The sequence below is a fragment of the Oryzias melastigma genome, linkage group LG17, assembly GCF_002922805.2.
Source record: "Oryzias melastigma strain HK-1 linkage group LG17, ASM292280v2, whole genome shotgun sequence".
NCBI lineage: Eukaryota > Metazoa > Chordata > Actinopteri > Beloniformes > Adrianichthyidae > Oryzias > Oryzias melastigma.
Genome location: NC_050528.1, coordinates 20,811,881 through 20,827,892, shown reverse-complemented (window position 1 = coordinate 20,827,892; position 16,012 = coordinate 20,811,881). Strand labels below are relative to the sequence as shown.

The 16,012-nt window shown below is 37.3% G+C and overlaps 1 protein-coding gene across 6 annotated transcripts in view; it reads right to left on the bottom strand.

The window, feature by feature from the left end:
• The window catches only part of astn1 (astrotactin 1), a 373,519-nt gene that overhangs the window by 46,242 nt on the left and 311,265 nt on the right, over window positions 1-16,012 (bottom strand). For all 6 annotated transcript variants that reach the window (XM_024273426.2, XM_024273427.2, XM_024273428.2 and 3 more), the window contains one exon: window positions 371-648. In XM_024273426.2, coding sequence (XP_024129194.1) covers window positions 371-648 — 278 coding nt within the window. The remainder of the gene's footprint in view (window positions 1-370; window positions 649-16,012) is intronic.

The following is a 16,012-nucleotide window of genomic DNA, read 5'->3' as shown; positions in this document are numbered from 1 at the left end:
TTTTTCTGCTGCAGGACCAGAAGCTTTATCGATGTTGAGTATTGATGGAGTCAAATAAGCCGCAGCACAGTGCAGCAATTTATGGCAAAGCGCGTTTCCTGCAGAGACAGGAGTGACACCCCGAAGGAGGAGAGACTTTGCTCTTCTGGTTGTTGCGTCTTTTGAATCGCCTCGCGTTCTCCGTAATCCTCACGTTCAGCGCTTCGCGGCAGGATGCCCGCTCGCGCGGAGCGACCGCGCCGACCAACGTATGTTTGCAGCTTTATCTGCTGTCTGCACATGAGATTACAGCTTTGATAGAAAAGGAAAAGCGAGACAACCAAATGACTGATGTAAAAGTCTGATCGATGTGAGATGAGTAAAAGCACACCTGATAGGTCTCATTGTTGGACACCAGCTCATAGATGGGAGCAGCCTTGGTGATTTTCAGGAGGACGGGTTCGGACTGCTGCCGGCCCTGCGCCGCTCTTGGACTCATGTGGCAGAGGTGGCAGGAGCGGGGGCACTGACCCTGGCTGTTGCAGTCCATTCGGACGCCAGCGGTCATACGCTTAGCGCCGGTATCCAGCAGACTGGCGATGTAGGCGGGGTAGGTCAGAGTCCTGGGCTCTTTGTCCCGCTCCTCCGACTCCTCTGAAGGCGAGTTACCTGCATTTGAGGGAAGAAAAAAAGGCTTAATGTCATTTTTAGTGTTTTTAACCTTTGTTAATGTTGCAAAAAAATGCTGCAAAAAACATGTAAAAGAAAACTACACATCTTTTGATTTTAGCTAAAAACTGCATCATCGCCATTAAAAGACTACTGGGAACACTTTGGAAATGCATCAACTAAAATGGCACAAGTATGAAAAAACGTATTCTTTCTGCAGATTTTCTTCCTCCTTCCCTTTTCTCATTACAAGGGAAAAGTGGGGGATGAAAAAAGCTGAGCAGAAGCAATATTATTCTTCCACAGCGGCACAGCGTACCATCAAACTCCCATATCTTACTCCTGGAGACATTTCAGCTACTGCAGCGAATTGTAAAGTGTAAATATTTGAACCTCTGTGATGAGAGCTCCGTTACGGTTCTGCCAAACAATAAAACTTTTACAACGTATTGATGTTACTGTTGCTATAATAGGTTTTATTGATCTTTTTTTTTGGTTTAGACAATGGATTGTGACAAAAAAAAGAGTTGCTCAGAAAGATGAAACTTTTGCACGAAGAAAATATTAAAAAGCTCCAAATGATCCAAGCGTGTTCTTTATTCTATAGCAATGCTTTAAAATGTATTGGAGACAAATGCTTTATATTCCCATACCTAAAGTTTAGTTTCAATTTTGGAAAGAGTTAAGAGACAAGAAATCCCCAATGAAATACAAAAAATACTAAATGAATAAAGTATAGGTTGAAAATATAGTAGTTATAACCCAATTTAAATAATACAATATTTATTATAGGTTTTCTGTGCCGGAACTGAATCATTTTTTTACATTAAATTTACCTTAAAAATATAGCTATATAAGTGAAAGCAAATCCACATAACCAGATATGCTGAAATTTCTTTATATTGATTAACTTTTAAGCTTAATAGCAAATCTTTTTCAATGTTATTAAAAATACCATTACTATGACGCAAATTGCATTTTTTATTAGCTTTAATTATATCGTTAGTCTTAATTAAATGCTTCCTTTCTTGCTGACTAAGTGGGGAATCCATTTGTAATGGAAGCCAGACAGCAGTGGGATAGGGAGCCATGCTTAAGGCAGAACATTGGCATTTTTTTCTTTTTTTTTTTTAATGTATTAAAAGCCAGAATTTTCTGGCTAAGCCTTCTGGGATTGCGCCTGCATGCGAGCAAACACAAGCAATTTAAAAGCTCAAGCACCAATTAGGGAATAGAGTTGTTGTGTAAGGTAACTGTGATGGAATACGGCTCATTTCTTTAGCCATGGGACCAAAGGTGCAAAATCTGTTCAAACAAAGTCAGAGCCCATGTGTATAAGAACACAAGGAAGGGGGGAAAAAAGTCATTTTATGACTACAAAATATGAACGAAGCAGTTTTATAGTTTCATTTAACCAAGACATTTAAGAAATAGGATTTTGTCAATAAAAATGTATAGACACATATAGGCTATAGACACTAAGACATTGCAGACAAAAGCAGGACGTTCTCAGCTTTAGCCTTTTAATTCGAGTTTTGTCCTGTATGAAACACAACAAACCGGCACTTTGGACGCGTGGTTTTGAACACGCTCGAGCGGCATTTTGGACACGCGGTTTGTATGCAATAAGATGTCACTTTTTAAACCCGTCTTACCCATTTACACCATTTTTTATTTTTTGTTTATTATTAATATTTTTAAGCATGTGAAAAAAACTTCATTTTTGAAGATGAATACGCCAATCTTCATGCCACTTTTCCTGGTGATTTATGACCTCTTTTGCTTGCCATACTACATGGACTTCTTATTGGAAGTGGCTGCTTGTGTGGGCGTTGCAGAGGCCTAATGCACAATTAAAAAGCAGCCAAATTCCTTCAATTTTATTACTTCAAAGTGTTTTTTTGCATTTTCTTTTCTATACTTACATGAATGCCAGATAAATAAATTAATCAAAGCTCATTCGTAAAGTGAGAACATTTGACAGTTTTTTGACAGTGTTGTCAATAATTCTGTTTATGTCACAAATTAAATCTTTATTTTATTTTCACGACTTCTGGATGAGACCGTTGGATTTCTACACAGCATTTTTTGTTATATATCCCTCAATAATAATAAAACAAGTTTTATTTTGATACAAAAAACAAATTAAAAGAATAAAAGATTGGTAAATTATGTTTCAAAACTGTAGATGTACAACCAGGCAGATATTTTTGTTCTCTACCTACAAAAGAGGAAGGGATCTCCCTCAGGAGTCGGTCTGAAAGCAAAGCTGGGGTAGGAAAAGTGTTGGGTCAACCTTGCCAGGTGGCCAGGAACAGATGCCAACCGTGTTCATAATGTCGCTCCATTAATTCTTCATGTGCGAGACAGCAAGCGAGAGCCAGCAGGTCCACTATATCCAATTAGAGGATGTGATCATAACTTGTTTTTTATGTCACTGAAGAATATTAGAGAGTTGTTGGATTAAAAGTGGCTACACCCAAAAATAACAGAATATGGATTTAGAAGAAGTATGGTGTTATAGTACAAAATAACAACTGAACAAAAGGTAAAAACAAGAGCCCTGGGAAGGTAACACACCAACCCAAAAGAGACAAAATATCTTTTTAAGGGTAAAAGTGACATTTAATTGCCACACAGATTGGTGAGTTAAATTCCAGCTTAAAAGAAAATCAGTGGATGTTCAAATAAATTGACCCTTATCAGCATTGAGTGATCCACTTTAGCAATGATATCACCTGACTAATCAAAGGCAGCACGGAGAGAGATTAGGTTTCTGTTTGTACTGAGTGCAACAGACTGCAGAGATTGATCGCTGAGCAACATAAAAAAAAGATAAAAGGCAGCATTCAGAAGAAAAACCCTGCCCCCTGCCTGGAGAGCCTCATCAAATCTTTGCATTCATTGTTTTCCACATGGCGGTGGCGGCGGCAGAAGCTTCTGCCAAAGGATGAATCCCGTGTCCTTGCACTCCTGATCAGCCAAACTTTAATTTATCCTTTCAAGCTGGCTCACTTCCTGCTAATCAGCTCTCATCGCTCCGTCTTCACTTGCCACCTTTTGGCAGATGGAAATTAAATGTGGCAGTTATATTAGGCCAGGCGGCCGCCTTTTAGGGCAAAGAAAATTGGCAATAATGAGTTCAGTTTAGTTGGGCTTTGGCTCAGCAGTGTTCACTGTCAACTGAGACGAGTCGGGGACATTCGAACAGACGAGTGGCCTGGCCTCAAGACGCTCACTGGTCAACATCATGTGATAACTCAAGTTTGAGTTCAGAATAGATGTAAGACTCATATTCACATGAGCAGAATAGGGGTGCGATTGTTTAAACTTGATTCTTTTTCAGGCAATTATTTAAACTCTACTTGACAAACCTAATATTCCATGGTTCCAATGTTTCATGTACTGTCATATAAGAGCAAATTTGTCAATTTATAATTAATGCTAATTATAAGGACACCATATACATGCGTGTATATACACACACATGGAAAAGCACAAGTCTATGTAAATATATGAGTATTGCTTTATTAATATGAATATATTTCCATATCTTTTACTTTTTTCATTTCATTTTTTTTATTTTACAATCAATTTATGACTAATTATCCTAAGTTAGATATGTTTATACATAGACATTTAGACATATTTCTTTTGTTTGTCTTTGTCTGCCCAATGTGAACGCAGCATTACAGATATTATCATAAGTCAGAGAAATGAGTACATTTTTGCAAACAAAATCTTATTTCTTAAATGTCTTGGTTAAATTAAACTATAAAACTCAAGCTTTGTTCATATTTTGCATTCATAAAATGTAAAACAAGATGAATTAAAGAAATGTATTTGTGTGGATTCATGACATTTAAATCCATCAAATATATTGTATTTTTCTGAAAGCAAATTTCTTGTTGTACAAATGATTTCCTAAAATTGAATTTAATTGAATGAATTTAGATGACACTCGTTCATATCCTTGACTTTAAGTCTTTTCACCAAACATTTGGCACTCCTCTGGAATGCAGTTGAAAACAAGAAGCGACACTTTTCACACACCGGGAGGTGAACAAAGTCTCCAATCGCTGGACATTTAATTAACAAGGTTCATATCCAAGGATACCAGGTGCATCTGCTGACATTTTGCACTATTGTTTAGGCAGAAGTGTATTTTAAAAAAAAAGCTTTTTTCACTATTTAGGTCACTTTGGGGCTCAGAGGGGAGCAGCAGGAGATCCAAAGCTCATAACTGCATCAAGAGACATTTGCATTTTTCATGACGAGCTGCCACTCACTTATGAACATCAATTTGCGTGATAAAATGTGGAGCATTTGAGTAAATGAACCAAATTGACAAACTGTCAACAATCACAAAACAATACAAAGACGACAACGTGAACACAATTAATAATAGGAAGTGAAGGTCTGACCTTTAAGCGCACAAATAAAACTTTACCGTCTTCAGGTACATGATATTTTTGGGGGAACTATTGTTTAAAAATCTAAAAATACCAGCTTACTTACTTTCTTTTTTTTCCTTTCTTTGTTAGGCACACCTGCTACAAAACAAGCACATTAAATCCTCTCACTGACAGCATGTTTACCCTGAGTGCTGAGGGCGGAATTCACAAAGCTACCCTGTGTGGGACAAACCTGTCAGCTATGACAAATCTAATGTTACAACTTAAATGATATTATGCTGTACCCTGCAGGCGGTGTTGGCAAACATTTTCATAATATGCTTCCTTCCTTTTTTTTTTCTCCTGACAAAGCAAAACTGAGAAAAAGAGGATTAAAAAAACAAAATCTGTGAAATGTTGTCTACGTCGCCCCTAAAGGGACATCGAAGTTAAAGGAAATAAATAAATAAAGTAAAAAAAAATAAAAATAATAATTTTCTTGCTATTATCTGGTGCGCACCAGATAGTATTAAGATAGTACCTAGTGGTCACCAGATAGTAACCAGAAAAAAAATGTTTTTAGAGAAAAAAAAAAAATTCTGTTGTCAGGTTAAAACATTTTTATTGTAAAAGTTATATAATAAGCAATGGGGAGACTTTCACAGTCAGAGTCCGTTTAGATTCCTGTAATCTCAGAGCGGTTATTGCAGAGTAAATGCAAACAAGACAGAAAGCAAATGAAGCATTTTTATATCTGTGAACTGCTGCATGAAGGAAGGTTAAAAAAATGTAAAAATATGTTGCCCTTACATTAATGCGTAAACAGCAAAACTGCTCAAAGCCCATAAAATGTTTGTGTCAGACAAATGTGCGTCTCAAAGGACAGTGATGACACGGCAAAATAGAGATAAAGGAGCTTCATATCTTCCTCCTCTGCCTCTCAGAAACATAATTTTGGATCCAATTTGTGCAGAGCGGCTGCTAATTTGATCAGTTTCTGACCACGAGGGCCAAGTGTGTGCACTATCGTGTGTGCTGCTTTCCCAAACACAGTTCAGCAGTCGAGCAAAAGGTGATTGAAGAAGAGGAAGGGTTGAGGAGAGCAGACAGAACGTTGTTAGCGGTGGTAAAGCTTTGCAAAATAAATAAAAAAAAATGTTCTGAGTCGGCTCGTTTTTCCTATTATGGTTGGTAAACACCGTGTTCGCCGAGGAAGTGCCGTGTCATCTGATAACAATGTGAGAGTTTGTTTACTCTTTATATGCAGCGACAAAGATGGAATACATTTTTAAAAGATATTTATCCAGACAAAAGTCAGGGAAAAAAAATAAAGAAAATCACTGATATGTTCGTTTCGACAAGAAGTCGCGCAGGAACTAATCAAAACCACAAACAAAGCGAGTGTTTGGACTTGTCTCTGCGACTGTGTGGATACGGAGCTGGGGGATTTTCGGGTTTCTTTGACCCACGCTATATCAGGCCAAATGACTCATCTTCTCTGCAGCACACCGCAGATGGAGCTCTGAGCGATTCAGATTCATATCCAGCAATACCACTCCAACCAAGCGCCCCTTCCTCCCACAGTCTCCAGTGAAACGTATCTCTTGTTCGTACGCCACCGACTGACTCGGCTCCGTCCTTCTGTTTACAAAAATATGCTTTCAAGTCTGAGTAAATGTTTGGAGGAGAGAAAGAGAATAGGATGAGATAATATAAAAAAAAATAATATTTAAGCGTGCATTCATACTGTGTTGTTTTGTGTTAATGCATAACAGCTATTTGGAGGGAAAGTCATTTCCTGCCTCCTACAGACCTGCACATCTTCATTATATTACACTCTAATCTAGCCATCATTTATCTTTGTTGCCAACGTACTTCTGATTTTATACTACATAAACTGCCTTTCCAGTCCCAAAAATCTCTTTTCCATGACTCCATGTCCATGACAGCTTTTACCCACTAGATGACGCTGGTGGCTCACTCACTCTGAGGCATGCTGTGGAGGGGGACACCAAACCACATACCCCACTGTTCGGTAGACAAAAGGAGGGCAAATCATACCTAACCTTTCAAATGTGCTTGGCCCAGACGAGCATTACATGGTTATGGGACGTAATCATGAGCTCACGCTGATCTGAAAATGTGGGAAATTAGAGCGGGCAGTGGCTTAGCAAATGAAAACGCAGCGAGATGGAAAACCGCATTAGAAAGGGAGAGTTTTGGACAGATCTCAGCTCGTGGTAAATAATAAGAGAAAGCACGACTTAGAGGAAACAAAAATGAGAAAAACACATAAACAATGCTGCGGGGAGGCTGGGTGTCGGCAACACGCTTAACTCCGGACCTGCGAAACGGAAAACATCTGAGTGCTTGAAGAAATCTGGATGACTGGCACATCTTGTCAGATGTGCGGTGAAGTTTTTATGCTCCGGCTGTGCGCAGAAATGTGTGGGCAGACAAAGACACCTTCCCCGGGCTTACCACGAGCCGCCTGCAGTTGAAAATACACAGCAACGGGGTAGAGCTGTGCAACTAAAGGTAGAGGTAAATGAAGTGTGCAAGTTTCTATGGCGAAGGTAAGACGTGGAATATCTATTTCTGCTAAGAAATCATAAGAAAACAAGTGTTGGGGGAATAGTCATTTGAACGTAAAGAAAAAAGTGTAAGAGCGAGGCTGTTGGGCATATTTTTCTCCCCGTCAGCAAAAAAACAAAAAAAAAAAAGGCTCGACTATCAGGTATGAGTGTTGTGGGAAAGCATTTGCATGTTCTGACAGTGCAACAGCACTTAAAGTTGACTGTAGATCCGGCTGGCACAATCGGTTCAACACAACAATCAGCCACAGAAAAAGCTTAAAAATCGTACAAATTTTAAATTCCGACATAATTCAATCACCTGATATTCCCCCGTTTAGATATAAACTCTAAAACAATGCGAGTAAAAGGCAAAAATAACACAAGTTATTGACTAAACAAGTTATTTTTAACCAAAATCTTTTAACCTCTTTAATGCTTGCTAACTTTGATCAAGGCTTTACCATATACATATATATTTTTTTCTCAAAAACAATGCAACTTATAATCCAGAGCAATTTACATATTAATTAGTCTTAGTCATGTTTGCTGATGTACAAGTAAATTTGAGAGGTACACGATACTCTGTCAAAATGTTGCACACAAGGTGTTTGCAAACACACTAACACGGCTAACATGTAGCAGTGTTGGACTGTATTTTTATGTTTTACTAACAAGGTTGTTAGTTAATGTAGTCCAAAATATTCTTTTTAGCGATAACAGCCGGTTGTTTACGTGTCGCAAACAAGGTTGGGAGTTAACAGTCACAGTAGCGTTTGTTTTAGCGATATCAGTCTGTTTTTTATTTTTACGAGTTGCAAACTAGGTTTGGTTTTATTGTGACTAAGCCAACACAGCTAACATGTAGCGACAAAGGACTGTAGTTTTTTTTTTTTCATGTGTTACGAACAAGGTTGGGAGTTAGCATGCCACAGCAACGTTTGTCTTAACAATATCAGACTGTGCTCTTTTTACATGTTGCAAACTAGTTTTGGTTTATTGTGACAAAGCTAACGCGGCTATCGTGTAGCAGTGTTAAACTATACTTTTTTTATTACGTTACTAACAAGGTTGGGAGTTAATGCAGTCACAGTCACCTTTCTTTTGATGGTATCAATCTGTTGTTTTTACATGTTGCAAACAAGAGTTACAGATACTGTAAATACGCTAACACAGCTAATGTACAGTGGTGTTGGACTGTATTCTTTCATGTTGCTAACGAGGTTGGGAGTTAGCATAGTCACAGTAACCTTAGTTTTAGCAGTATCAGTCTGTTTTTTCGTGTGTTCCAATCAAAGTTTGAAGTTATAGGTATTGTGAATACGCTAACATGGCTAATGGGTAAATGTGTCACAAAGTCACAGCTCTAGAGTTACTGTGAACACAGGTAATGAAATCTGACTGACTTTTCTCAGTCTCTCAGTTTGATGCGCCTTAGGCCTATATATCACATCATTTCAAAAATAGACCATTCAATTAATGGTGAGCCATATAGTGTGAAAAATACCATCGATTCCTACCATTATCTGTGTAACCTGCACCTCAACTCATTACCTCTCAGCTCATGGATCAATTCACTAAGTTAAAGGTTAACCAATTTACAATTAATCCTTTTAAACTTAAGCTATGGGGCCAAATTTTGTACTTAACATTTTTTTTCTTTTTCAACTTTTGACAAAGAGCAGAAAAAAGCACAACTAAGTGAACACAAAGATGGTTTGACAGAAAGTAGGTGAGAAGAAAGAAATTATATTCTAGCAATAAGAAGAAAATAGATATATTAAATATGATTTTGAATGAAAAGATAAGGGAGAAAAGCAATCACACAGGGGAAAGGATTCTTCCCCCAAAATGCTGCAGTCTTACATTCGCCTTTATAGCTGTGGAGCATCTTCAATAGTATCCCTCAGGGTTGCTCAAAAGATGCAGTGCAGTTGGCAGAGGCTTTATGTGTGGACGCTGCTGACTGATGTGTTGCACACCAACGGGCGGTCCAGTGTGTTTGCTGCAGGCCAGATATACAAAGTGCTCTTCTCAGCTCGATGCAGAGCTGTGAGAACTGACGCAACTCTGAAAGTAAGCCTCTCTTCATTTGTGAGGGCATCTCAATCAGGAAGGGAAAGAAAGACACCTGAACGTTTGCTTTGATTGGTTCATTCTTTATTCAAAAATAATTTTCCATTTGAGGAACACAAAGGGTGTCTCTGAAGTGAGGTACTGAAATGTGAGTCAAAATCCTGTTCAAGTGGATTTTTTTGGTTGTTGGGCCCATGAAGGGTTGGAGACAGGAGCAGGTGTGTCTTTTGGTTCCCTTGACGTCCGTATGGCCACCTCAAGGGATGTCATGAAATTGAACGTACGTTGTCGTGTGTGTGGTAAGTGTATTGTGAAGTGAAGTAAGGCTAACATAAGTTGTATGCACTTACGACCTACGGGTGATGATGTCGTACGATGCCCTTACTCTAGTGTCTTTATGTTAATCATTAGTATGGTGCGCAATACAGGGTCCTTACTGACTGCGCAAAAAGTCACACCCAGGGGAGCAGACAGCCCATATCCACCCACAGGGCAGTTGTGACTAGCAGAGGTATCGGGGGACGCCTCGTGTAATCAGCTTGACAATGTTATAGGATCTTTCAACTAGCTCACACTGTTCTAGAGTCCAAAAAGAAAAAAAAATAAGTTCTTTCAATTGTATACGTTTTCAAAGATAAAAGCCTTTGAATTTGAACTCAGTAACATCTGACAGTTGCAGCTACTCTCCAATCGACACCCTGGATGTGGGGAAATCAAGTGAATCGGCGAAGGTCATCGGGTGAGTGTAAAAGCGCCACCTCAATTCATTCCCCATCCCCATTTAAACTGTATAAATTTGACTGCTCTGCTCTGTATCAGACCCATTGTCAAAGAGCTTCATATAAAGCTGATATCAGAAGCTGCAAATGCATTCGTAAAAATTGCTTTGGGGATGGGCATGAATTGGTAATTCCCCCTTTAGATTTTAGCTTATCATTCAGTCCAGATGAAAAAAATGCAGCGATTTCTGTCATTACAGTAAATGACATTGACTTAATGTTTCTATGATCCCTTTAACAGACTGGCGACCTGTTAAAGGTGTATCCCGCCTTCATCCAACAAGAGTTGAGTTGGCCTCGAAAGGGATAAAGCGTTCTCTGCAATGGATGGATGTTTTCATGATGTGGTAACAGGAATAACTTTTAAAACTTTGTAAAAGATTTTTAAGAAATGCAAAGTAAGATTTAAAAAAAATGAACAAGTATGAAATGCTTGGATAAAAAAAAAAAAAAAAAAAAAAAAAGATTTTTGACATCCCGTCACATGTGGTGCACAAGTCGCCCCATTTCCAGAGTGATTTGGCAAACGAGAGCCATCAGTCTGCTCCTCCAACGAGCCAACACGATCAGTTATTCAAACGCGCACAAAAGTCATCCAAACCGGCTTCTGAGACTTTTTCTGGACAGAAACTTTGTCCAAATCAGCATATGTGGCACAAAGTGAAGCATTAGCAAGAGCTGTTTATCCAAGTGCTGATTAGGGCTGCTGACCGCGGCCTGACGGGCCCATTAGTGACATCGCCTTCATGGGAGCTGAGGGGCCCATTGACACTGTCTGTTTCTCTGACTGCTCTCTGTGCGTGTTCAGCCGCCTGCCTCATATTTTGCCTCCTTCTTCACACATTCTGACACTGAAGCATTTCTGAAATGAGCCTCAACTCCACTACGGGGATGGAAATTCAGTTGTAAGATCTCCCGCGGATGGAATGGTCGGAAAGTGGTGGGAAACATCAAAACGTGGGGTGAGGGGGGTGTTGGGGTGGGGGGGTGTCCATGTGAGCTACATTTGGTGTCAACCTCTTTCCTATTGCTTTTCACAGGAGGCAAACTTCTCATCAGGTTGTCTTATATTTCAAAACTGTAATTCAGTTGAAAAAAAAATCAATTCAAATTGAGCAACATGAGGTGCTGACGTTTATTCATGAGAGTAAATGGAGAAGAGCAAACATCTTGAAACATTTTTGAGATTCTTCGGGAACCTTACTGTTGATTGACCCAGCAACACTGTAGTCTAATCTGTATCTGTTCTGTTCAGGCTGTTATGTATCTAAAAAATATAATTTTTTACAATAAACTTCAGTTCACCTCATCCTTCATTTTTTGTTAATTTTATTTTAAAAATCAGTACTACAGACTTGGCCTCAAAAACGGTTGAAAATGCATTACTGAACTATATAATGCCATATATAGTGTAACCAGGTTATCTTTATGTTTTATTTAATTGCAAACATGACAAGTTTATACAAAGGTAAGATACTTGGATCAAACAAATCAACTTCTTAACGCTATTAAATATTAAAACTACAGGATATTGTAAAACATCAAACTAAAGCATAAAACTAGTTATGTGAAATAACATCCAGAAACTATTTAAAATAGGAGACAAACTCCCAGAATTTCAAAGGAAAAGGAAAACTTTAGTTTTCAACGGTACAAACTAACCATGAAGGGATTTTGTGTGTCTGTGTGAGCACTAAAATAGTCTGGGGTTTTGACAAAAACAAGGTAAAGTACTTCAAAGTTTAAAAACAATTAAAAGCATTTAGAATGGGCACAATACAAAAATGTATGATAAATACCAGCTTGCACAAGGATAATAATGCAATATATACACGAAGATTTTAAATAGTAAACTTGGATAATATTTTAATGTTGGTTACTGAGATTGTTATTGTATATTGATGATGATGAATATGATTATTGTTGTTAAATTATATTTATACTAATATCTTGAGAGTGAAATATAATTTGTTTTCAAATGCATCTTACATTATTATTATTATTATTATTATTATTATTATTATTATTATATTACCATGGTTTTTGTCATTGTTGTTAATATTGTCTTTAGTATCTATACGTTTGTGTCAAATTAGAAACTATTTTAACGTAAACAGCCAAACAAACAAATACATAAATACAATGTATTAAAATGCCAGAACATCTATGGCAGATTGAAACAATATTTGGGAGAAAAGATGCACACTAACTCTTCTACAGATTTGTGAGGTCAGTTACATAACAAAGGCAATTCTACAAGAAACAACATCAAATGAGTGAACTTCAGTTAAAAAAAATGTCAGTATTTTGGCTTAGTTTGATCAAAATAAGAGTTTTTCCTACTTAGGTAAGAGTAAAATTGCAAATAAGAAAAAGTATTGAACTCCTCCAGACTAACCATTTCATATCAATTTAATGTATCCTTTTTTTTTTATCTATTTTTTGTTTTTGTGTGTTTGTTTCCTCAGTTATTTTCAATTTGATATTGTTTGTAAAAGGAAGCAGTAAAATTATTTTTATAGTTACTTTTTTGGGAGAAGCAATTCAAATTTTGAACAGCTTTTTCCTTAAGTTACTTTACACTTTGAGAGAATTTGTGCATTCACTTCACCATGCTTAGGATGTTTCTGTGAAACCATAAATGTTCTGCTGCAATAGACAAACGTCTTTGCCCAATGTCTAGCACAAACAGTGTTGAGTTGGTCCTAAACTTTGAAGCTACATTCTGGTGTTGTGCATGCATGTTACATAAATATTTGATACTGTGAGCTGCATCAATCCTTAAATGTGTGCTATAATCAGATTCACGCAGTGTGTGCGTCCTCAACGCGCAGCTTCACTTCTGCAGGAGAGATTTCATTTCTTTCTCTGCTTCACCCTCTCTCTCACCGTGTCCTGTAGCTTTTGTCTTCAGCATTCTCTCCTCATCTGCTCTATTTGTTGTTCAGCCCAAAACCCATCGCCGGTTTACAGAGATGTTAAGAGCCGACAGCGATTTTATTACGTTTCCTCCTGCATGATTCCCCATCAAACATCACAGCGTTTGCTCATTTTTCTCACAGATCCGTGAATCATGGGGGGGTATAATTCAGAGCAATGTGCTCGCCCGCGACTAAAGACGACTAGTGTAATGTAGTGTAGCAAAAAGCCTGTTAGCTGGTTGCTCTCTTGTCTGTTTCTGTTGCATCTCTGTGTGAAAGAATACCTGGTGGGCTTTAATGACTCGGAGATCCAGGAGGCAGATAACTAAAAAGGTGTAACTGCTGGTGGTTGAGCAATAATCTGAAGCACGAGTGGAAAAGCCAGATTCACATTAGCAGAGCGGCGGTGCTTTAAAACTCATGAGGCTGATTCATCTCACTGGCAAAAAACAGTTTTGATAACGGCTGCTTTTACAGTACAGTAGTTACAGAGAATTTCAGTGGTAACTACATGGTACTTACAGGTTATTTAAGTGGTAATTAAAACTTTTGTTGAACCCCCTGGGTCCTAGTGTGGTACTTACTGTGTATAGAGGGTACTATTTGGTTCATACTTACGTGGTTCCTTCTGGACATGTATGTAACAGGGTGAATATGTTGTACCCACTGTTTTTTTTACATGGTACCTACTATGTACTTAGATCTTGTAGCTTAACCACATGTAAGGACAGGGCAAGTAAAACAGAGGAACCCTGTTAACGTTGTGTATGTTTTATGGTATTTACCTTGTGCAACAGCATAGTAATCAAACAGATACTACATTTGAAATACAGCGAAGAAGTCTCCAGAATTTACTGTCTACTTTTGTTGCAAGATTATTTGTGTTTCATGGTATTCACCATATGTAAGAGGATAGGTATTTACATGGTACTTTTGTGGTACTATTTTGTGTTTTTCATTGTATTTACTGTTAATAAGAAAAGTGTAAGTATCCAGAAAGTACCATTTAATGTATGTGAAATGTACATGTTAAGTAATTGTTTTTTTAATTACCATTCCCATTTGTAAAGAGGGAGTAGTTGCACAGAAACTACCTTTTAGCTACAACAAAAGTACTGCGTAAATACCCTGTAGATGTAAATGCCCACTAGGTACAATAAAAGTACCATGTAAATATCATTTAGTTACCATGTTAATACCCAGTGGGTACAACAAAAGTACCACATGAATACCCAGTAAGAACAATAAAGTACCATGTAAATATACTGTAGTTAGCATGTAAATACCCAATAGGTAAAACAAAAGTACTATAAGTACTACAAAAGTAGATACTATTTAGTTACCATGTAAATAACTAGTAGGAAGAATAAAAGAACCATATTAGTACCCAGTAGGTACAAAAAATACCACATTAAATACTCTGTAGTTACAATGTAAATTGTGGGTACAACTACAGTACTATGTAATTACCACTGAAACAGCTCCAAATATTTATAAATATTAGGACAAATAAAAACACAGATCCTCTTTATGGAAAGATCTTGGTAAAAAAAATATTTGACGTTTTTTGGTTTTTATTAGTCAGCAGATTACATTTTTTTATGAAATAACTAGATTTATCCTAAAAAAAGGGAATAAATGCTGAAAACAATATGCAATAAACTGGTTTACTTTTTCAAAAAAAGACAATACTTAACAAACGCTTGAAGAGACTGTTATACCAATAAGACGATATTTATCTCAGATAAAATGATGCAGTTGTCTTTTTTTCCCAGCAGACTTTTCTCTAATTACTTTTACATCGTTCATTTTCTAATGCAAGCACTGGCTTTACTTTTTAAATGGAAACATGACATTGTTCTGTCTGTTTTTATCATCATACCTAAAGCAAGTAGCTGGCAGCCAAAGACTGTAATTTGTATTAATTAATGTTCATTATCATAAATGCATGGCACAGATTGGAGCCAGCTGGACGTCTTCAGATCTTGCAACACTTGTGAAAATCCAGCTGCCTCGCAGGGTAATAATAGAGCTGCTGACAAGCTCAAAAAGTGAGTTTTTGAGGGTTGCTTCACTTAAAGCTCCTTTGCTTTGAAGTTTTGTGTGCCTGGGATTTGCACTTCATCTCATTTGCTTGTTATTTTATGTAAAAAAAGTCAAAATCCCTCTGAAAGATCTTCAACAACAAAAGCAGGGACATTTTTGGCCAATTATTTCTCCATCAGCTGCAATTCCTTGTAGTCTAAAACAAAAGGAAACAATCGAGTAACTTTCTAAAAAGTGCTTTAAACATTTTTACTTTTTGCACTTTTAGCAATACATCTTCAAGTTTCATTCTAAATACATAAAAGAAAATATATGTACAGAACAGAAAAAATAAATAGGCACAGACAATGAATCATTTACAGGTTAAGTTATTGTAAAATATGAATAGCATGAAATAAGATTCAGCTCTTCAGAAATACTATGAAAAAATGTATAAACAACTTAGAAAACTCTTTAAAAAACACTAAATGACTTAAATAGGCTGTTAAAGTATTCCTAAAAGGCCTTTCTTTGACTTCATAATAGAAGCAGATCAGAACTGTAACACCTGCAAGTCTTTCGTTTTTTTTTTTTTT